Below are 23,180 nucleotides of genomic sequence, written 5' to 3'. Positions count from 1 at the left end.
TCCCCATCCGTGGCACCCATCAAGGCTGGCAGGGGTGGTGGAGGCAGCGGGTGGGCACCGTCCCACAGCAGGCAGCCTGAGGCAGGGGGGTCAGTAACCAAACAGGAGGGACAGCATCCACCTGGCTCCGGTCCCCCAGCCCCCACCGCACCCCACACATCTTTCAACACCAGACACACAAACTATGTCCTTCCCAGTCACATTGGTTTTGATATTTGCTGACTGCACTATAAAACAGTAAATGAAAATTATACAAGAACATCTCCCGCTGTCAGCTTTTTTTAGATCCTGAAAGTTCATTTCCTTTCTCTCCAATTTAACTTTGCAGTTCCCACCATCACTGGCAGTCATTTCAACGCAGCATGGACATCAATGTATTGGAAAATAATTACAATGACAGATTTTGTTTTGCTGTATGGGACCTTCCACTACTGACTCTAATTACCGCTGATACTTTATGAGCTCCTCCAGCACGAGATAATTGCTGCTTTCTCTTTTTATGAGCAAGAAATAATCAGTTGTCCTTTAAGGTGAGAAATATAAACAGCAATTAAATACCATGGCTATCCAACCCCTCTCGTCAGCAGGCACCTCTCGACAGAAAGCCAACACAGAAGAAGGTTAGGTTTCATTTATCGTTCGTACCCAATACTTCTTTTAATGGAGGGGAAAGGGAGGGAATAAGGAACACTCTCAAATGATCAATAGTTTTCTCCAGCTGATGAAATGCTTATTTTAATACAGAGAAGCAGGAGCATCTCACAAGCAAAGCAGTTTGCTCGCAAGTCACAGTGCTCAGCATCAGCACCAAGCCCTGTACAGGATCCAGCCTTGCGGAAAAGCTGCAGAGACAGCAACAGGCTCGAGCATCGGGGGGCACAAAACCACACTTGGCTTCTACCAAAACCTGCTGCTTTGGCAGTCTTTTCCTTGATGCAGAGTTTCTAAAAATATATTTATGCATCTCCTAAACTTCCTGACATCAGCACAGGGCCCTTGGTCCCAACATCACACGCGAAGGAGATGGAGCAGAAGGAGACCTTTATGGGGGACCCATCAGACAAGTGGGAGCTCACACCAGCTTTTGCAATCCTGGGATGGATATTCTCCCTAGGGCTGAAGCCTTATCCTGTAGGTGTGGGTCCCAGCCCTGGAGGAAATAAAACACCCTTGTGACATCCTCCAGGCTGGGGTGGGGTATGGGAACACACATCAGCTGGAAACTGGTGAGAAGACCTCAGCCAGATTATTTTATCGGTTTGGATCATAAGAAGCCTACTTCTGACACTCTGTTTTGGCAATCCTGACACTAAAACCAAAAAGCCTAGTAAACAAATACTTTTGGGGTTTTTTTTAGGGAAAATACATAGTGAAAAAATCTCACATCTCAAAAAAACTACTAATGGTTTGCACTCTGGAAAAGCTTCTGATGCTGCCCGGAAGTCTGTCCTATCTGAACACTGGAGATGAGTTTCTCTACCACCTACAACAGTTTATTGTCTGGGTTTGGGTTTTGGGTTTGTTTTATTTTTCCTTCAGTTCTTTACTTGAATAAAGTGCCTGTGTTTGAATAATTCAGTGATGAGGTTTGTACCACTTTGTTCACAAAATCACAGCAGGGAGTGATGTTTTTCATGAAATACATCTTTGCCAGCTCCTCTCTGTGAAGGAGTCTTGCTCTGTTTGCTCACTTGCTAAAAGTCTGCCAGGTGGCAAAAAGTGACATGCCCCATGGGCTGATAAAATGGGGGTGATGAGGGGATGCTGGGGCGGCACTCCCTTGTCTGCCTTTAGCCATCTAGAAGGGAAATGTCTGCATCTGAGGTGAAGAGTGTTGTGGTCCTTCGGCATCACAGGAGGAAGATGCCTCCAGCACTCTGGATCTCCCTGGTTCCCTCCACAAGATCATGATGGAGGTGACGAGCTCAGGCTTAGGTGAATCACCTTTACTCATTGCAATTGAGGCAGGTGAATCCTGCCATGAGTTGCTGAATCAAGGAGGGAGAAAGATGCTTTTCTTATGAAGGCAGTAGATTGGAATTACGAATAACCATCCTGCTTCTGCTGCAGATTTCTTGTGCAAAGTAATACCCACATGCTCAGATCCCTAATTTATAAACAGGGAATAAGCTATCATCCTCTTGCAAAATACTGGGAGGAATTAGTCATATATATTAACCTCGCATTCAAAAAGCAATGGAGGAAGGCATCACGAGTTGGAGTGAATTACTGAGATATCTATTAGGATGTTAACATGTATTTTGAATACAGAGCTGGCAAATCTCACTGCCAGAAAATTTGCTAATAATGAATATAAATGAGGCATGAACAGACTCAGCAACTTAATTAGGAAAAATGAACTATTACCCTTGTCCTGATTATTTTACCCTCTCATAATGTTGATAAAAAATTCACAAAGACTTCAGACAGATCAGTGCTTGGCCAAAGACTTTTGGCTTTAGTTTATTGTGGCAAGACATCAACATGTGAAATATTTGGCTTCACTTTCCGTGCTGCCCTCCTCACAAACATTAAAAAGGATGGGCTTTGATCAAGCAGGGAAATCAGGCTCTTCACTCAGCAACCAGGGAGGAGAGAAATTTGCTGTTTCCCATTCTAACACCTAAAACTTCTTATCATTACCACATCTTTTGTGTGGAGTAATTTGAGTTTCTCCTTTAGCTTCAAAGATAGCTAAAGATTGAATGAAGATTTCAATTTGGATTACTCAGAGGAGGGCTGGAGTTGAACTGGGAAGTCCTTACAGGTACTTGGGAAAAGCAAAACCTCCCTCCTTGGCTTGGTTCTCAGTGCACCACATTACCGCTCACCAGTGAAGAGGAAGACTACTTTTCTCTTGTCATGGCACAAAAGAATTACGCAAATATGGTTGAAGGTAGAAGTGGGAGAAGGATTGATTATCTTGAGGTAATAAATATCACCGATACAGTCCAGTTACTTTATTAAGTGATATGGAAAGCACAGGAAAATGGTTTCAAAGGAACGAGAGCTCTATAAACACTGGTCTTCTCCTGGTAAGACACCAAATGAATGGCACACTTGTCAGCGGGGATGTTTATCTGGTACATCAACTCAGATTTTCTAGGTATTCATAAATAAACCTCAGTATGCTTCTTGGTCAGTGTCACTGCCTTGTAGTCCATTATTAACAGTATCATTAAGGTACACGCTGGATTTTTTAAGAAGCTAGGGGTACTCTGCACATATAAAATAGGACATTATGTCTCGGTTTTGGTGCTTGCATGATTCCCCTGTAGTCCTTCAAACACACAGCCCTCTAGTTTCTAACACAGCAGCTGCACACATGAGCGACCATGTTTCTGGAACTCAGGATGCCTTCCAACATGGAAGCTGTATTTAATGGCACTCTGTAATATGAAGTTTCCAAAAGCACTCCCAATGACACTAACAAGAACTCATGCATTCAAAATCCCACCCAAGAGACCCACGGGCCGTGTTGTCTGAAGACAACTGGAGCATCTTCTTGCTCCAGGGATCGCAGAGTGTAAGCCATGGCACAACCAAGACTGCCTGTCAGACTTCAGAAGGATGCTGAGAAGGTTCAGCGCTCTGCCACAAAACCTCCATGCCACCATCTACCGCGCATGACATTGGCACCTTGGCTCACAATCTGGCCAAGATTTTCAAGATTCACCTGCTGTTAACACAAAGAAATCCACTGCTGCTATAATCCACTTACCGCACAAATGCAACAGCACAAGGAAACAACACTGCTGACTAGGATGAAGACCTTTGGATTTAGATGCTCTGTTAACATAACATTTGCACCATTTGCTCCAAGCCTGTGGAGCACAAGGTACAGTAAGGAGGACTCACCCGTTTGGTGTAGTCCATCGCCTTCAGGATGGAGAGGTTCAGCGTCTCCAGTGAGGCCAAGACGTCTTCATAGTCTCCCATATGGTCAGCAAAATAGTCTGGGAAAACCAAGAGGGACATGAAGGGAACTGTTGATGTAACTTAATGCTTGAAGGCTATGTGACACAGCAAGGTCTATTTATTGGTGGAAAGAAAAAACCAGATATATTTTTATATTCTATATCCTGAGCCAAAGTTACAACTTGTCCTGCAGGGACGAGAAGTGGTGCAATTCCCACGAAGTTTGGGACCATGGTAAAAAAGAGATGTAAGGCACAGTAGCTCCCATTGAAAATAACTTAGCAGGTGCTTTATTTCCATGCCCGTTTCTTCATTTGATCGTATGTTGGCTCTCTCCCTCCTATTGCCAACATGGAGAGAGAAGTCGTAAAAGAAATCCCCTTTCCATTCCCTTGACAGCCTTTACCACTCAAAGCATCCAAATACCTGCCAGGTACACCCCAATTTATATGAGCTGAGACTGGCCTTACATCTTTCCCTACATTCCCATCACATTTGCACCTCAGCCCACAATCACAGTTTGCACAGGCTTCTGAGAGCAAAATATGCCTCAAAAGGAAGAGAATGGAGCTGCAAGCTGGACACAAAAGCACATGTTCTCCACAGAGAGGGAGTCCACACTTTCTCCGTGCCATCGTCATCCCTCCTGTGGAAGCAGTGATCCACGCCAGGCTGCACCGCAGCTCCAGCAGCCACCAGACGCAATCCCAACCACTCTTCACTGATGCAAAATACAGCCAAAATTGGTGTGACCCCACACAGCTGATGCCTCCATGACGCATATGAGCCCTGGTGTGGTTTTGTGCATGAGCTACGGAGTCCTGGAATTCGCTGTTCACAACAGAAACAGGGAGAAGTGAAGCATGGCAGTGAGGTGTGCAGCGAGTTTGCAGCGTAGACGTGGCGTTACCTGGTTTCTGGATGGCTGACACAGGCTACAGCTAAAAGCTGTCACTTAAAAGCCACCAGTGCCATTTCTTAGCGCTAAGACGTGAAGCTTCACACTGAGGTGACATCTCTGTGGAATGCAACAAGACATAAATCCCAGGAAACAATCCCACTAATTAGGTTCTCTTGGCTTAATTAGAAGTGCCTATAGCTATTTACAGCCCAAGAACATATCCAAAGGGAAGAAGACTTTGGCAGAAACCAGAATGTCACAGCATGATTGACAGCAGCTGTTTGCTGTTCCACGATAAGCCAAACAGCTTACTCTCACTGCAGTGTGTTTATTTGTGCCATTCTTACTACTTTACTTGGGAAAGAAAAACTGAGCAGATCTTCAAGGTAAAGACTTTTTGTAAGTCCTGAAAGAAAAAGCTGGACCCATACATTTCAGGAGAAATGAGCTGCTGTGGGCAGAGCACAGCCGTCAAGACTGACCAAGGAGCACCTGGGAGGAAAACAGCGTTGACTTAACCAAAGTATTCAGTTCTACTGTTTTAGCCTTATTTACTCACGTGAACATCTGAGTTCAGCGCTTCCTATCCTACATGGTTCTTGCTCATGGCTCCTACACGTCTGCAGAGAGCAATGAGATCAATGCTCAGGAGATGAGCATCACTGCAACCTGGGGCTGGGGTGGGAGGAGGTGGGTGCCACTCTCCCCAGCAAAGCCATCACCCACCACCCTAGTAGTCTGCAACAGGTCGATGTGCATCTCCTGTTTGTAGAGTACACCTCAGTTTGCTGGACAGCTTGTACTATTACATGCAATGTCTGTGTTTCATTTAAACTGAAAGGTAGCAGGTACAATTTCATAGCTGTACTCACATTTTCTGCGCATATTAAGTGCTCCCAGCTATGACTGGGAGCTCCTCTGGGGGTAGGGAGCTATACAACCATGTTTAAGACAGTCTAGGAGTTGGTGATTGTTGCATTTGTTGGCAGGAAAAAAATGGGAACTTTGTGAGAGGCTACCTGATACAGATCAAGCCATATAAAATTTCTCATATAAGAAGGGCTCAAGAAATCCCTTTTAAGATGCTCTCAACATCTTACAACACACAACCCATGTCAAGAGAGAGAGCACAGCTTCCATTTAGCCAAAATGAGGTTTTATGTTTAAACTAATACTTAGAAGAGTAGCAAGGAAATAAGAAATTGCAGGCAAGAGCGGGTATTCAGCAGATAACAGATCTAGGCAGGATCTCGCCCTGATTGATCCTTCCTCTGGCTTTCCGAAGGAGGTGATGGGTTTATCTCCCTCCTCTCCTGGCAGCTTCACCCCTGGGAGAGGCAGCAAGGTGGGATCACGCTGGGTGACAGCTATGTGATTTTCTGATTTTATCAGACTGATGGAGAAAGCAGGGTGGGGTCAAGCAAGGACATTACTACCCCTGTATTTGCTGGCAAGGTTGATGGTACAAGCTGTGGGGTTTTGGTTTCTTGGGGCAGCTGGCAAGAAGACCTAATGCAATGAGAAAAGAGTGATGGGAACAAGCCCATCGTATCGTCGGCAAACCAAAAGGATTTTATGGAAGGCTTAGTTTCTTGCATACCAAAAAACAAGTGGGGATAACCAGCTGAAAGTTTGCTGCAGGCTTGAATGCTCAAAATCCTGCGGTTAGAAAGGCAGGGTGTTGGCAGGGTTAAGTACACCAGGTGGAGAGAAACCCTAGACAATATCCTGGTGCAGGCAGACCCGCAGGCTGTGATGGACAGAGAGGTCTTAAAAGTATCGGGAATGACGAGTAACCGCCTGGTGCTGGCACAGGTGCCCCGGCAAGCGCCTTTCTGGCTGCGCAACCCGCTCTCAGCCAGGCCTCTGAAGGCTGTCACTAGTGGCAAAGTGATGAAGGTACATGGCGAAGACCTGCTGAAGTGGCTTTGTATGTTCTTCTGCATGCTGGCACAGGAGGGGAGGAGAAGAGACGGATGAGCCCTCTGCAAGGCCACACACCTCTGTCTCCCCATCTCCTCCCAAAATGCTGGGGTGCAGGAAACATTTCCTAATACCAAGTGTCCATGGAAAAATACACCCAAGTGAGCAGCAGGAGCCCCGTGCATGAGTCACCTCCCATTGAGGCAAAGCCCTTCAGAAATCCTGGCAGGAAATATTCCCTTTCTGGTCAAGGTGTGGAACAAAACATTATCAGAGATTTTCATTTCGGCCTTTAATTTCTGCAAGCTGTGGGAGGTGTAGCAGAGGTGGTGTACTCCTTAGGCAGCCTGCTGGGAAACACGAAGGTTTGCCTAAGGAGAAACATGTTATGGGTATTGCAGAGGGGTACTGGTTTATTGAACGTCAGAGCGGAGCTGGAAGCCATGACATTGCCAGAAATTAAACTCCAGCTTGTTATTGAACGGGAGCGAGGTGCTCTGCTCAGCTCTGACCCCATTTGTGTTGCAAGAAAATGAAAAAAAGTTTTACCAATTTTTCTGTGGAACAAGTGGCGAAGCAGCAGAAGCGCTGAGACACCCCCCCCCCCAGCTCCGCAGCCACCGTGGCACCACCAGCTTTGTAACAGGTTTCATGCATCCTTCAAAAGCACACGTGCATGTAATGATTGCTTTCACCCCAAGAGAGGGACCGCACTCACCGCACAGCTCCTTGGTGTCCACATTGCTGGAAGAGGGGAGGACAAGGCAGAGGAGGAAGCAGGAAAAAAGGAGAAAGACAATTTTAATGTAAAGGACAGACGAAGGCTACAGTTAGGATTTCTGCAGGCTTAACCCCAGATACCCACCTGCAACATGACCTGCCCCCTCAGCATCCCCCAGCCGTGGGTGGGGACAGCCTAAGTAGAAGGCAATGGCTGGTGCCACTCAGGACATCCACACACCTCCACATGTTCAGCATTGGTGCAGTTGGGATGGGTTCACATGTTATTTTGGATATTCCCTGAGGGGGAAAAGGGGATCTGTGCATCCCCCGTGGGGGTGGACCTGTGCCTGTGGGAAACTCTGTACCCACTCAGCACAACAACTCCTCTGCCTTCCTCCCAAATATCTACCCCGGTGAGGCACCCGCTGTGGCACAGGAATCTGTTCCCATTTGCTTGGAATAAAAATTTGCAAAATTTACTTTACTAGATGGATCAGTTCTCCTGATTCTGCCCCCATGAAGCATCCACAGGGCTGTGCACGGTTCCTGCCTGGGACTCCCTCTGGACAAAATTGCACAATTACTTCTTAAGACATGAACATTTAGTTTACGTAACGACATCTCAACAGACAACCTGCTTGGGAAATAAAGATTGTTGCTAATCTCTTTGTGCCTCAGATTACCCCACAATTCTTAGTGCTGTTCAAGCACTGGAATGCTCTCTTAATAGAATTATATTTTATCAATCCATTTATGTCTTAGAAAGCTATTTCTTTAACAAAACTCATCACTGCTCTGACCTGTCAACGTAAGTGGATTAGGGAAAGAGATTTTTTCAATACCACTTTCATTAGTGGCATCCTCCCACAGCCCTGCCCCAGACCCCGAAATCCTCCCGATTGCTTGCCTGTGCCCTGACCGACAGGTCTGTTCCCAGCCCACAGGACCTGGGCTCTTCCCTCCCTCCCTGACCTGAAGCTTTCACTTGCTGCTGGCCCTCTCTTGGGATGAAATATCCTTTTGAAGGGATGATGCATGGTGGGAAAGCATTAATTTGGGATTCCTGTCTTCACTTCCAAGGCCATGCTTGAACCCTATCATCCAGGATTCATGACACAAAGCACGGTGCCTTTGCAGCAAGCTGAAATACCCAGGAAAATCTCATCTCGGCTGAAATCTTTTGCCATCTTCTGCAGCAGGCTCAGACCCCATGTGAACAGAGCAGCCTCAGTGGGCTGCATGTGGCAGCAGGACAGGTCACAGGCTGCATTTCCCACTCAAATAGCACTCTCAAGAGCACTTCTGCTTTAGCAGAGAGACTACTGTAGGAGATTTTTTCTTTCTATTTAGGCTCCGCATGGGAAGATGCAAGTTCCTGCAGCTCAGGGACCCTGCTGACCTCTCACTAGATGCATTTCATCCCCTAGGCATGTTAGCTGGGTGCACAACAGCTAAGCAGAAACACATGTGTGCACTGGTGATATCTGGGGAGGAAATTCCCCAAATTCATAGTGCCACCCATGCCCAGGCTCTCCCCAAAAGCAGAGCCCCAGGAGATGGTACTGGGGACCCATTCACCACCAATTCTGAGCTGTGGGACCCGCCGGGCGCTGGAGGCCAACACAAACATCTTGATGCTGCGAGACGTCGGCTGCCAGAAAGGTGCCACTCGACCTGTCTCACGCTGTAAAAGCACATGTTACTGAATCATGCACCCTTTTGGGTAACTGATGTCTGTCACAGTATAAAAAAAGTAATTTCTTATCTCAGCCACCTTCGTGGTGCAGGATATATGGCATGACAGCTGCTGGCAGCAAACACGCTGGCACGAGCTTCAGCCAGAGGTACAGGCAGCACAGGCATCTCTCTGCAAAACGAGCTTTCACACTACTTTATCTTAATTCTCTCGGAGTTTTATCATCTTTCTCAAACCCTGGAATTAGTTCACTGAATCCTATAAAACTCCCTGGGGATGCTGCAAGCTCAATTTCCCTGACTTGATGTTCTCATGCCCAAATCCACTGCATATGCAGATCTGAAACACTCCCCAAAAGAGCCAACTCCTGACCGAATAGTCCACAGAGCTTTGGCAGCATGCGATTGCTAACATGGAGCTTCAGCAATTCACAGGCAGAGAAAATTCAGGTGGGGGAGGAAACCCAGAAGATGCATTTCCAACACTGGCATGGCCCCATGCCTGTCCGAGGACCACGGTCAGTCTTTCATCAAAGCTCTCGCCAGCATGGAGCCTGGGAAGTCAACCAATACTCGCAGACACATGCACAGGAGTAGTTTTTACATCAGCAACACCCACAAAGTGCTTAAATAACATTTTTCAGAAGCCAGTTAGTGTTTATAAACACCTACTGAAGTGGGTATGGGTTTGCAGCTAGGGCATGTTACTAAGAAGAAAAAAAATCTGTTATTGTATTCCACATGGTTATGCATTGTAATTATTGATCTGCTGCTGCCAAAAATGGTCTTCTACTTCCTCACATCCTGCCATCATATTATTTAACTTAATTGTGCTTGAATGTTAACTTGGTTGAGAAGTTGCTTTTAATTTTAAGCCATCTTGCATTAAGAATAAGCCTAATTAAAGAAATTACTGAAGTCATAAGCTGACTTAATAAAAAGTATGATAATGTTCAGATGAAAATTTGTATGGAGAAATCAATGCGTACTTGAGCACAACCCACAGCATTTCCTAGGATGTTTCCACCCCACAGCAGCATGCCCATCGGGAACATCCCTGACACACAGCCACATCCCCATTGGTGTTACAGGGGTTTTATTGCCTGGCATGGGTGCTGCACAGCTGAACACGCAAAGCAAGGGATGTGCAATACCCAAACACGAAACAATTTACAAGCTGCTCTGTAGTTTGATGCTTTAGTAACTAACCATCCCATGGGTTATGCCAGTAGGAAATTTTTACGATGCAAATATTCAGCATCTGGGTTTCAAGCCTTGTGAAACGGGAGGTGGTGGTTACCCACAAATACCCTCGTCATCCCTAACCTTCATCCCAGCACTGCCATTCAGTGGAGATTTTTGGAGCGGTCACATATCACAAAGCCCTTTGAAATGAAAACATTTTGATGAGCATTAGTTACCAATTTTTTTTTTCAGCTGCCAAATATTCAACATTCCCGTAAGCTACAATAAACTAAAAAGAAAAATCTCAGCAAGTTGTTCTCATTTTTTCAGAAAAAAACCCCCCTCTTTCTGCTACTGGAACACTTGTCTGTGAATTACCTTTTAATTTTAAGCATTCTTACATTAATAGTATGACTAATTAAAGAACTTATTGAAGCCATAACCCAACTAACTAAGCAGAATATAAAAATGTTCAAGTGAAACTTCAAATGAAGAAATCATTAGACTCCTGTGTTATACAGTTTTTTCTGCATAGTAGAGGCCACATCTATCTGATCTCTTTCTGAAACAAGTCTTTCTTTCAAACTAGAAAAAAAAAATCAAGAAAATCCAAGTCTTTTTGGTTTCAGGCCTTTTTCTCTGTTTTCCAACCGATGAAGCTGCAATGTGGAGCAGCACAACCTTGCATCCCTAACCTCGCTGGGGATGTGTACCCTTTGAGATTACTTTCCAAGGCAAAGATATACCTTGGAGATCTTCCATTTGCCACTTGGGACCTAATTTCTCCAACAGAAATAGGAGCCAAACACAAGTGCTCAGCTTTCAACCTAGAGCATCTTCTGAAAAATCACGAGTCCAAGCCATAAGCTCATTTGGCCACAAAAAGGACTGTTTGTTGCTCACCACCCACCACCATTTAAATACACTGGGATAATTTGACCAGATAAACATATTGGCAATAGGGAAATAGTTTTCCCTACTGGTTTACATCCAGCTATTTCAAAGAAAAAGAAAAGTCCTCAAAGCATGATACTCCCTCCCCTCATACATGGGAGTTTAAAGAGCAACAACCATGCTGTGAAAGCATCTCCTCAGTGGGCTTAATTATGTGAATTTGCCCAGAGAGTGATCATTGCCGTACGGCCAGCAAGAGGAGGTGGCTGCCCAGAGTAATCGCTGTGCCTCCTGAGTACTCCAGAGAAATACATTTCTTCCCCCAAAACCCCACCCAACGTTAAAATATAGTTTGATGAGCGCCTGAGCTAACGAGGATCCCTGGAAAGCCAGCTCTTTGCCTTGCTGCGTCCCTGATTGCAGATTTTCTAGTGGATGGGCTTTAATGAGAGTTGTCCCTGTACTGACTGCTGCTTTTCCATCAGTTCAAATCACTTAGAAGCTTTCTTTTCTTCTTTACCCGCCTTTCTTGAAACATGTTGCCATCTTTGAGACTTTCTCCCAGGGAACAGTGGGGTGGCAACACCAGACAGAGGGCATATTGCAGCAGGGTCTCCAACAGCCCAGGGATTATGAGCTCAAGCCGAGCATCCCAGCAGCCAGATCTCTGGGTGGGTGACAGTCTCCCACATAACCTCCAGGTCTCAGGTCAGAAGCTCCAGCTACATTGATCCAGATCAGCCCAGCACTTTGTTTAAGCAAATCAGCATTTTCCAGCAGGAAAAAAGTATTTCTGGAAATTTCCCACCATGGTTATTTGCTTTAGCTCTTAATAAGCAAGGCCAGTGCAGCACAGCACTGGAAGGGGTTACCCAGAGAGCATCCCAGGAGGTCTTCAAGGCTGAGCAGGGAAAAGCCAGGGCTGTCCTGGTCCGGTGCTGGTCCCACTACTAGGGACTAGAGCCAGACTAGAGCCCTGCTGAGGTCCCTTCCAATCAAAAGAGCCATGAATCTACCATCCAGCATCTCCTCATCTTCCTAAGGCAAAGCTGACGGCCTCTGACTTGCTGTCGTTAATGCGTTTCTCCAGGCTTCTCTTCAATTATAGAGAGAAGCAGAAAAGTTATCTCAGAATGGAAAAGATAACGTGGAGGAGCGGAGAGTGAAATTCCCTTCTTGGGTTCCAGCTCAGCCAAGGGAAAGGTGTCCCAGGCTCTCCCAACGGGTGGCACAATCAGAAACATAATGGGAATTCAGAAGCTGCAAATACATCAAAGTCTCATCTTCATAACGTATTTCTCTATTTCTCATGCAAATAGCTGCCTGGATGTGCTGCTCAAATGCCACATAATAACCCTTTCACTTCAGCAGATGAAAGGTTTGCATCAGCAGCCACACGGCTTAGTTGCTTCACCAGCACAGAAAATGGAGGTTTTTCTGAAATCACGTTCTACTTTTATTTCCATCTTCTATTCATAGCTTTGGGTTTGCTACAAGGCTTCAGATGAGCATGGAAGCAAATTATCCTCCAGCGTTAGCCACCTGCAAAACTCATTTCCATTTAGGAAAGACTAAAAAACAACATGTGCAGCTGGAAAGTATTATTACATCTGATGATATGCCTTCTAGTCCCAGCAGCAACAGTGCTGTGTTATCTCAACACCTCAGAAGTGGAAAATGTACATCCAGATGCCTACTAAGGGGTTATAGATGGTCACTAATAACTGAAACATTTTTACACAAACCCCAGAGCGAGAGAAATTATTCCAGGCAGAGCAAGAGAAATACCAAATACTGGATGCCAGCCAGGAGCTGAATAACTTTAATTCTAAGGAACTAAGCAACTTTCCAAGCCTATCATTGTACTCTTCTGGAGAACCCTGCTAAATCCTTCCCAAGACCTATCCACTTGCTTTAAAAAAACCCACCACTCTTACGGTATGACATAAAAAAAGGACTTCCAAAATCTGAGGTGCCACATGCAAAGAAACAGCATAAACCATATGCCAAGGCTATCCACAACCAGAAGTGCATCCAGCCAGCTGCAGGTTTGAATGACATAGGCAGACAAGTATTCATAACATATGTCAGTTTGGGCCTTAATTTCTTTAGCTGTGGCAAGCTGGCAGCCAGGGCTCTGGTGCCCACCCGGCTCCTACTTTAAAGGATGGTCTTAATCTCCTGTCCAATGTCCCTGCTTCCTGCACAAAATAAATTTAAAATGTATTTTGCGGTGCGCTTCAGCAGGAATAATTCAAAGATGTGTGTGCTGACACAGGCACACTTGCCCTGCACACGATTCAGTACAACCAATAAATAGAGTGAGCAGTGAGTCTTAAATAATCCAGCACATATTTTTCATTCAGCTCTGCTTTTTCCTGTCGGGCAGGGAGTACCACCTATTTAAATGCCCAGAGTGGATGGAGGAGAGCCCATTTGCATGAACTGACAGAGGGCTTACCATTCACTCCAGACAGAAGTTTCTCCCCAAATCCATGTTATATGAAACAGGGGCAGTTTTGCAGAGTCCATGCAGATCACCATGTAACTGGGACACTGCCAGCACTGGAGCCAATGATTTAGATTGAAACACCTACAGAGAACAGCTCCAATGGGGGCTCCTGAAATGGAGAGAAATGCTGCCTTCTCCAAAGCAAAACTAACAACTTTATTCTTCCCCTGGCATGTGCTCCATCATCGAGCACCTGGGGAGCACAGTAAGGGGGTCTGAAAGCCCAGCAGTGAATCATGTCTTTCTCTGAAGCACTAGTACCACAGAGAAGACAGGGACAAAGAAGTGCCCAGAAAAAAAAAGCAAAAGGAGGATTTTGTATGAAGTTTTCACATATAGATTTTGTATTACTAAGATCCTCATCACCTATGGTGCGTTATTTGGGATTCAAACAGATTCTAGGTACTCTGGGAGACAATCCCTTTCCTCCTACTTGCCCTTGCTATTGGCAGGATTTTCGTTCACCAGTTTGAAGGCTGAAGTCTAGTGTCCCCAAGGATGTTTTGCCCACCTAAACCCAGGGTGCAGCTCCTTCCTGCTCCTTACACAGCCTTCCTCTGGATTTAGGCAGATGATGACCACGATAGGGGCAATTTTGCTTCTTTTCCACACCACATGGCCACCGTGGCTAATGCCACTCAGCAAGACAGAAGGTGAGCAGTAGCAGGGCTGCACAGCAAATCTGTATTCAGACCCACTGAATAGTAATATTTTAACATTTTAATATTAATATTTTCATATGGCTTTCTCTGTGGCTCCTCACCTTGACAAACCATCTGCATTCTCATTAATACAGACATTGCCCAGATCCAGTTTTCAAAGCATAAGCCTACGTTCATTGGAAATGCTAGCGCCCAAAGCTATGTGCTCTGCACTGTGCGCTTTGCTCCAGAGCACTGGGGCAGCAGACTCCTCATTACAAGCCAGTAATCTGGAAAACTCTGATTTTTTTCAAGGTAAACTGAACTGACCTTCAATATAAACAAGCACGGTAAATCTGGCAGGCTCAGGTTAAAACACACTCCTTGACTCATCCTGCTTCAAGGCTGTTCCCTCCCTACACAAGAAGTCCCTGTGAAGTTGCTGCAGTGTCACACTGGGAGGTCAGGATGGACCTGCTCTGCCTGCAGAAACACAGAGAGAAACCACAAGGTCCCGGTTCCCTGCTGAGCACTGGCAGGTAGGGCTCTCGCTGCCCAAACCAGACAAAAAGCATCTCAGATACCCACATCTGTGGTTTTAGCATCACCAAAGATGCTCCTTTAGGTGACCTTCTAGCATGATGGGGAAGACCAGCAGAAAAACTTCACTCCCTTCTCCTCCTCCTGAATGTGGAAGCCCCTGGGCAGACCCATGAGCGTGGCTGGTGGCTCTCCAGGGGACAGTCACACCCTCAGCAAGTGCCACATTGCCTTACGGCCACCACGCAGCCCAGGGTGTAGGGTTTACAAGCAGACCTGCTCACTGGCATCCTTTCCACCATGCCAGAAGATGCTGAGTTCAGCTTGGAGCAGCTTTCATACCTCTGCAGTAAGGTGCCTGCGTTATGAAGGCTATTCCAGCTCTGCTTGCAAAGGAAAAGGGAAAAATAAAAGGATGGTTAGCACTGAATACTAACTCCTAATTGATTCCTCATGATGCTGAATCCCACAGGTGGGCGGCACACTTTGAGGACCAACAGGTCCAAAAAAGCCTGCGATACCCGAGTGCAGATGTCCTGCCTGGCAGCGTGGTGCAGAAAGGCAGTTGCCATAGCACTCGACATGAGCCATAATTAGGGGTGTGACGGAAAGATGTCTCTCGTCTAGCCAATGACCCGCAGTAAAATTGCGTTTTTCTTGTAGCAGTAATAAACCACATAAAAACAATGCAAAGAGGCTATTAAACTTGCTAAAGAGAATCTCTGAAGTCCAAAACTATCAAAGCCAAGGTATGGATGCAGCAGCCGAATAGACCTCTGCCCCCTCTGACCCTGTCACAGCTGCTGGTTTTCTCCTATGGGATCCATCCCCACCTCTCCCAGCAGAGCCCCTTACCCCAGCCACGATTTCACACTCATCACGGTCCTCGAGGAAAGGCTTTTGGTGTGGATTTTCCTGGGTTTGGAAAAGGGAAAAGTTTTCTGCAATGATAGCTCACACTTTTGCAGAGGCTCCCAGAGTGACGCCGTTGGCCCCTATGGCCCACGTACGCCATTCCCCTCCCCATGGCCATGGGCGAGGGCTGTGCGCCGAGTGCAAGGTACAAGGAGCACAAGGCCCATATATGCACGCTGGGGCTTGGTTTGGCAATAGTGCCTGCTAGCAGCAATATTCCTGCTTTTGCTTGTGCAGCTGATAAAACCAGCATGGGCACTTTGTCAGGGTGGGGAGGATTAAACACCCCTCGTTTGTAACACACTCTTTCTGCAGCACAACTCTCAGAGTTTCCATGTCCTTTCAGGGAATCAATATCTACCATAAAGGTAGAGACCATTACAACATGACGTGTTATTTGCTCGGTTTCTCATTTTTAAAGACTCCCACCTACTGCTATATTTCAAGGCTGGTTCAGGTCCTCACTCCCTTGGCATACTGATTTATTCTGCAGTCACAGACATTTATGAAGCTCCGGGTCCTACCTAATGTCAGCCTGCCCTGTGCAAGCCTCCGTGCAACCTGATTTCCTGCCTACAGCTGCAGGTATGGGTCAGAAATAGCACAGTGAAGAGCCCAGTTGCATCTCCCACATCCTCAGAAAGTCCTGAGCTGTAAACCATCCCTGATGCAGACCAGATGCTTTCATCAGTAGTTTCAAGACAACCAAAATAACATTTTCTATGCAGTGAGGTATTTGACAGAACAAAACACCCAGCTCTAACCATTAAGGGCACCAAGAAAAGTGACTGAATATGGATAAAAAATGAAACTAATGGTCTGGATGCTGTTGGAAAACATGCTCTAAACTCTCGCTAGTTAAAAGAGAAATAAATGTCACTTTGGAAAAAGGCAGGGGCAATAAAGTGGCACCTGCAGAGTACCAGACATTTGTTTGTTCACTCATCAGCAACTGCAATATGGCATTTCAGGCTGTCAGCTGGTGCTTTGTCACACAGCTCTGGAGCCGGGGTCCGGGTACCGCTGATGAGCTGGGCTCAGCATCAGTGAGGTTCAGCCCTTCCTGCCCCATCGCTTCTATAATCAAAAAGGCAGCATAAAGGTGCAATTTTCCACAAAGTACTCATCATTAATCCAAATCCCCAAACTCCGTGGAGTGCAGGAGAAGCCCAAGGCAGAGACGTCCCACCACTGCTCTCCCTGCCTGCCCTCCGCAAAGCACGGCGCCTCGTCGTGGGGTGGGGGACACCACAGCCTTCTGCAACTCAGCTGGGGGCAAGAGGACTGTTTTTTTCCCCCTCTGTATCCGATTGGGCCACCCAAGATCTGCATGTTAACAGCAAAAATTGGTGGGGTTGTTTCTGCCCGTGGAAGAAAATTTTGGGTGATTAAGGCATGTTCCTCTTGTGTCTCTCTTTGTACCTTGTAAGACTATTTCACAGTCTGTTAAAAATAATCAATGTCTTCTCTCTCTGCTTTGTCAGAGGTGGACATGCACTTGCAAAAGAAAATCTCTTGAAAAGCTCACAAAAGCTGTGAACAAGATGACAACGCAATAAAATGCCTGTTTACAGTGCGATTGATATCCTGAAAAATACATCAGTGCAGCACACTGATCTAAGATTAATCCAACGGTTTTCTAAGCACAGTCATTGACTTAAATTAAACGGATGTTTAATACAGTACTAAACATTTTCAAGTCTGTGTGTGCCAAATCCTGAATAAATTGCATCTAAACCCTCAACTTTTTGGAGGGGGGATGGATGACCTGATCTTAAAAATATCACTCTGCCCACAAGTACATCAAAGAAAAGAGAAGGCAGGTTTAATTACAGTCTACAAGTAACTTAGCTGCTAGGAGGGATGCCACTTCCAAATTTATTAAGCTGCCTATAATTATATACACACTTGGGCCCAGTGTGTATATACACTGGGTTATATCAGCTCTCATTTAATTTATCCCCAGACAGTGCCAGTCAAAACTGGGACTAAAAGCCTCAGAAGGACGGGCTGTACACGCCATGGCCAGCACAGAGACAGCACAGGCAACCCCCCCTTTGCTCTCAGGGTAGTTCCACCAGCTCTGCTTTGGAAACACAGCATGATTTTGTGTGATATTTACATCACGTTACATTGAGATAATTGATTATTTAATTTTGGCATCCTGGTCCCATGCAGAGCCTGTATCTTCAGCCTGCATCCTACACACAGTCCGCTTTAAACCGAGGTCTTCATCACGCACATGCATTTCATGAACAGTAAGTACAGCAGTTGCATCTGAGTTAACAAGGCATCAATTTTGCTGTCAGGCTTGTTCAAATTGATCAGCCTCAAGACAGACTTTTAAATACCAGCTGTTTGTGATGCATTTGGACCCCTCTGTAATGTCAACTCTATTACTGGGATAGTTACTGTAACTATTTTGGTTTTGTGTAATAGGGGTCCCCTGTCTGCAGAAAAATATAAAGAAAAAGGAAGGAAAATAATGGTTTCGACCTATGATGCTTATTTATGAAATCACGACATAGGCCTCCTGCCATGGGGTGCTCAATAAAGTGCTTTAAAAAACAAAGAAACAGAAAGTTGTCCAGATGGGCTCTCATCCACCACTCAGCCTTTGAACCCACGAGTGTTTTTCCAGTCTGTCCAGTTCAATAATATTTTCCCAGCTGCTTTGTTAAAAGCCGACAACATCCACAAGCATGTTAAAGCCTAATCAGCATTCAGATAGGACTGCTTGATGCACACCCTGCATATAGGGAGCAACCCTACAGTGCCACACGCCGAAAGCAAGAGCGGTGGCAATCTAAGTGGCTATCAGGTACTGCTCACTCGCATTTATGCAGCATCTCTTCTTCTCCCAGTTGTGATGCTGAGTGGCGACTGGAGGGGCTCAGGTCATCACCCCACCAAATACCACTGCAGGGAACTTGAGGGCGCTTGCAAAGCCAACGCTGCTCTTCACCACGACAGGGACAAGAACAAGATAGGTGTGTGAATGGGGTGATAAACCAGTTATAAAGGTGGAAAAGATTTATGTATGCATAACAGGGACTGGAAGTCACTGCCCGGATTTCAGAGCGGTACCGTGCTGGACCCTGCAGGGCTGAGTTAGCCAGAGAAGAGCTGTTTGACTGAACGACCTTGCCCTGCTGTGCTGGGGTGCTGGTGTCCTGATCCTCCTTGGGAAGAAAGCCAAGGGATGCTGTGATTTTTCACCTTCACAGGGGCAGGTTAATGGCACCAATAACTCTCCATGGCTTGCAGTAAAGCTATACTTCAGGTGGTTTTGCACAGAGACAAACTTCCCTCCACTTCTTGGCCCTCTCGTTTCCATCAAAAGTCATTTATGCATGTTTTTAACCTCTCATTATTTCTTTTAGCTCAATTTTCAAAGCAAACCATTAAAACAAATAAATACTCCTTCCTTTTGGGGGGAGGAGAAGGTCTCAGATTTTTTTTTGCACAAACTGCCAGCACTATGAATCAGTCAGAAATGGCCTTTTTTGATGAATGAACATGTAACATTTTGCCTATTTCTACTTGATGCGGAAGCCTGGACTAATCTGATGTCTATTTGTAATCTCTGTAATATTGAACTGCAAAAGAGACAGGGAAAAACCATTGTTCGGAGCTCAGCTGAATGATTTGCTAATTGCCAGAAGCAAATGGTAAGACATTGAAAGCATGAGTTAAAATTAAATCATCTTCCACCTCCTTTTAGATTTAGCAGGTATCTTGGTTATCACCAAAGTTGTATGTAGGAGAGGAAGAAATTAGAGCAACAAATGTGGAGGTTTGGATATGTGACACACAACTGGCAGGGAACTAGTAAAAGAATAATGAAGCAAGAAATCCCTGTACTCTGTTGCCTGTGTTTTCCCAGTGTCTTTGTTTCTCATGTATTCTCTTCTCTTGCCACTGAAAAATGATCTAAATAACGCACTCCCCAAATTCAGTCCCAAGGCAGATGGCTTGCTCTGCCTGCCAAGCAGCAGCTGGACACGTCTGCTGCTTGATTGTGGTGCCCTATGCACATTTATTGAGAAAAAACACACAGATAAATTTGTAAGACTGGAGCTTAAACCAAAACGCTATAATCTCTTTGAATGCCTACATGACTCAAACACAAGCAGCTGATTAGAATTAAATACCTAAGTCACTTCTATGGTTTTAATGCAAGATCTTGGTATCTTTCCATTCCCTAGAAAAGAAAATCTCTGATGCAGAATGGCCCTGCACAATCGAAAAATAAGAAGCCGAGGCCCAGTCCCAGCTAGAAAACCCTCCGGTGTGATACTTCTCCACTCTGTTTGCACAGATAAACCCTCCCCGATCCTTGCCCTTCACAGTAAACAGCAGCCTGCTGCTCCCAGCTCCAATCTGCCTTGCTGCCAGCATTAAACAGGCTCCCTCCAGGGACCCCACTGAGAGGCTGCCTGGGAAAACACCTGGGAAATATGATTAGAAATAGAAAAATGTACTCAAATGTTTTTTCAAACAAGTTTCTGTGCAGTTTTTCCAGCTTTGTGTTTCTCCTGATGACCTTCCCAGTGAGAAATTTTTATTTTTTAAAAGCCCCTTTTCTTTGGTGAGTCTGAGATGTTTAGTAGTTCTATCAGCACACAGCTGCTGAGCACCAGCTTTGGCACCAAGTGTATCTTCACTTAAATGGAAAGTAGAGCAGAGGATAGTATAAGTGATATGTCGGCACAGAGAAGAATAAGCTAGGACTCAAAAACCATCTTCCACACAAACAGAAAGAACAAAATCCACTAAATGCTCACACTCTCGAGAGCCAGAAATTAGAGCCAGACATATAATTTTTGTGCAATCATTTTGTCCCTTTCAGAAGGGATAAGAACTGTCTCTTGAATCAGTTAAAATCTCAGCTGATTATACTATCTGTAGTTTGTTTCTCAGAGAGCTAATTGAGAACATTCACTATTCAAAAATTAAGTTGGTTTCAATGGGCACATCCATCTCCGTAGCGTGGGCTTCAGCTCCCAGACAAATCCAGCTCTCCACTGAATCAGGTTTGCAATGTAAATAACCAAGATTAGAGAGGGGGAGAAAAAACAGGAAAAAAAAAAATACTCAATCATAATCATCATTATTCCTTGCCCAAGAAGTAGAAGTACTTTCTGTTCAACTTTGAGAGGACTGGACTGCAAAAGTCTGGAGAAAAGCAAGGGCAACATGGGCTAAAGCCCACAGTGGACTCTCTCAGATGCAGTCTTCTCACACCAAAGGACAGCAGACCCAACGCAGGTTGTGGGAACGTAAATCAGCTCAGAGGGTATGCCGGGGGGGACTGTGGTATCCAAACAAAGTGGTGACAACAGACCTTTTCCAGCAGAGGAAAATCATTACTGGAGCAGAAGAACAGCAGGCTGCTGCATGATTGAAGGAACTGAGGGTGTGCAGGTCTGGAGCAGGGTTGTGTGCTGGAAGGAGGATGTTGAGAACGTCATATTCACTTGTGACAATGTGAAGGTCCATTTCTGCCCAGGTTATCAGCTGGAGCACAAGGTGTAGCTTTAGTTTGCACACATCAAGCTTCCTTGCAAGCTGTTTGCTGCTAGCTCTTTGCTTGAGAACGGATTTTGAGCTCCTTTGCCTTTGTCTCTGACCCTTCCAAAATGCCACATTGCTCTTACACAACACCAAACCAGGAGTTTTCAGAGGCAGGGTACCACCAAGCCGGAGAGCTGCAGGGCTGCTACCGAGATGCCTTCCTTTGGCTCCTCTCATGGGGAACAGCATCAGTCCAGACCCCCAACTTCACCGGGAGCACATTGCCAGCATCTCCTCCCACTTTTGGGATGCTGCTCACCATTATGGAGCATTAAGCTTCATAGCCACAGCACAGTGTCTTACGTGTTTGCACAGGGTCTAATGGAAAACAATTTTACTCTCTGGGTATCAATGCAATCGAAGTAACAGAGAAACAAAATTCATCCATGCAAGCTATCAGCCCAATTTTGAGAGCTTCTGGCCTCACAAATGCCCTGATGATGTTTGCAGAGGGTTGAAATCAGACAAGAGCTGAGGGGATTTTTCCCAGCTGAGTTAGAGAAGGAAGGGGCCTGGGGAGAGTGGGCAGGAGGAGCACACACTGCTGCGCTCCCTCCCTCTCCTTAGAGGCCACGGCACTGGCACCAATGCTCTGCACAGCCACCTCTGGCTCGAAACACACACCATAACCAGTCAGTCACAACTGCAGGAGATGGCTCACTCCTGCTCGTATCCCTCATTAGCTCTAACACGATCTTAACAGCTTCTCCTGCACAATTAACAGCCAGTGCAATATAGACTTGTCCCTCCTCGTTTGCTCTGCTTCCATCAACCTTAAGTAAGCGGCGCTGGCAGCAGGCCGTGAATTTCGGTATCACCGGGCCTGAGGAGAGGCTGTCCCACCATGCCAGCCCAGGGCTGGGCCCACCGCAGCCAGCTTCGCCTTGCCAGGCAGCAACGTTGTCCCCACCAACAGCTCCACTTGGGATTACAGCCATTTAAACACCCCACTCAGGGACAAGTACACCCCACCTCCCTGCAAAAGCAGGGGCAGCCCCAAGCTCCCACCCTGTCCACGCTGGCATTGCGGGTCTCCTGAAATGCTGGAGCCGAATCCATTGCTGGAAGCAGCATGGCTGTGCCAGCACAGAGCTCTCCGGGCAGGACTAATTAGCACAGGCAGAGAAGCTCATCAGCATTGTTACCTGCTTCTGTGGTGGCCCTGTGCAGTCGTGCCTCCCCTGGCTCTGGGGTTGAACACAGCACTCAGGTTGGTAGCTGCCCTGACCATACCCCACTACATCCCTGCACCCCAAAGCGACCCCAAATTACTGATTTATAAGACAGCTCCCTGTGATACCTCAGCAGCTGAGGGGGCAGAGAAGGAAGGTGGCTCCATGTTTCCAAGAAGGACATTGTTCTGCATCCAAAGGTACGCCATCAATTTTCCCATCTATCGCCTATCATTGCCCCTCTGGACTTCCACCCTGGGTAACTGCCAGGAAGAGCAGGAGACAGCATGCTGCTGAATGTGGTACAGGCTGGAGAACCTGAGTGTCTTCAGTTCTCCATTTGTCACAATCCTCTGGCAAAAGTGACAGTCTGGGGAAGCTGTGAAGGGCTTCTGAGAAGAGATACTGCTTCTGTTAATTATCCTACATGAACGCTCCAACCTTTTCTAGTGTTTGCCACTGGAGAAAAGAGCTCATTTAGAGGGGGAGAGGGGGGAAAGAAGCAATTAAAAGAATAGCTATAAGCCTAGCAAAGAGATAACAAACGACAGAGCAGCAGAATGCTAATGCCATGTTCTTGGCTC

General features: G+C 46.1%; 1 protein-coding gene across 1 annotated transcript in view; it reads right to left on the bottom strand.

Annotated features, from left to right (window-relative positions):
- Positions 1-23,180, bottom strand: part of NECAB2 (N-terminal EF-hand calcium binding protein 2) — a 90,043-nt gene that overhangs the window by 17,053 nt on the left and 49,810 nt on the right. The window contains exons 4-5 of the mRNA XM_052797646.1: positions 7,461-7,486; positions 3,859-3,956 (exon numbers count right to left, since the gene is read on the bottom strand). Coding sequence (XP_052653606.1) covers positions 3,859-3,956; positions 7,461-7,486 — 124 coding nt within the window. The remainder of the gene's footprint in view (positions 1-3,858; positions 3,957-7,460; positions 7,487-23,180) is intronic.

Source organism: Harpia harpyja, chromosome 9, assembly GCF_026419915.1.
Source record: "Harpia harpyja isolate bHarHar1 chromosome 9, bHarHar1 primary haplotype, whole genome shotgun sequence".
Classification (NCBI taxonomy): Eukaryota; Metazoa; Chordata; class Aves; order Accipitriformes; family Accipitridae; genus Harpia; species Harpia harpyja.
This window is presented reverse-complemented; position numbering and strand designations above follow the sequence as displayed.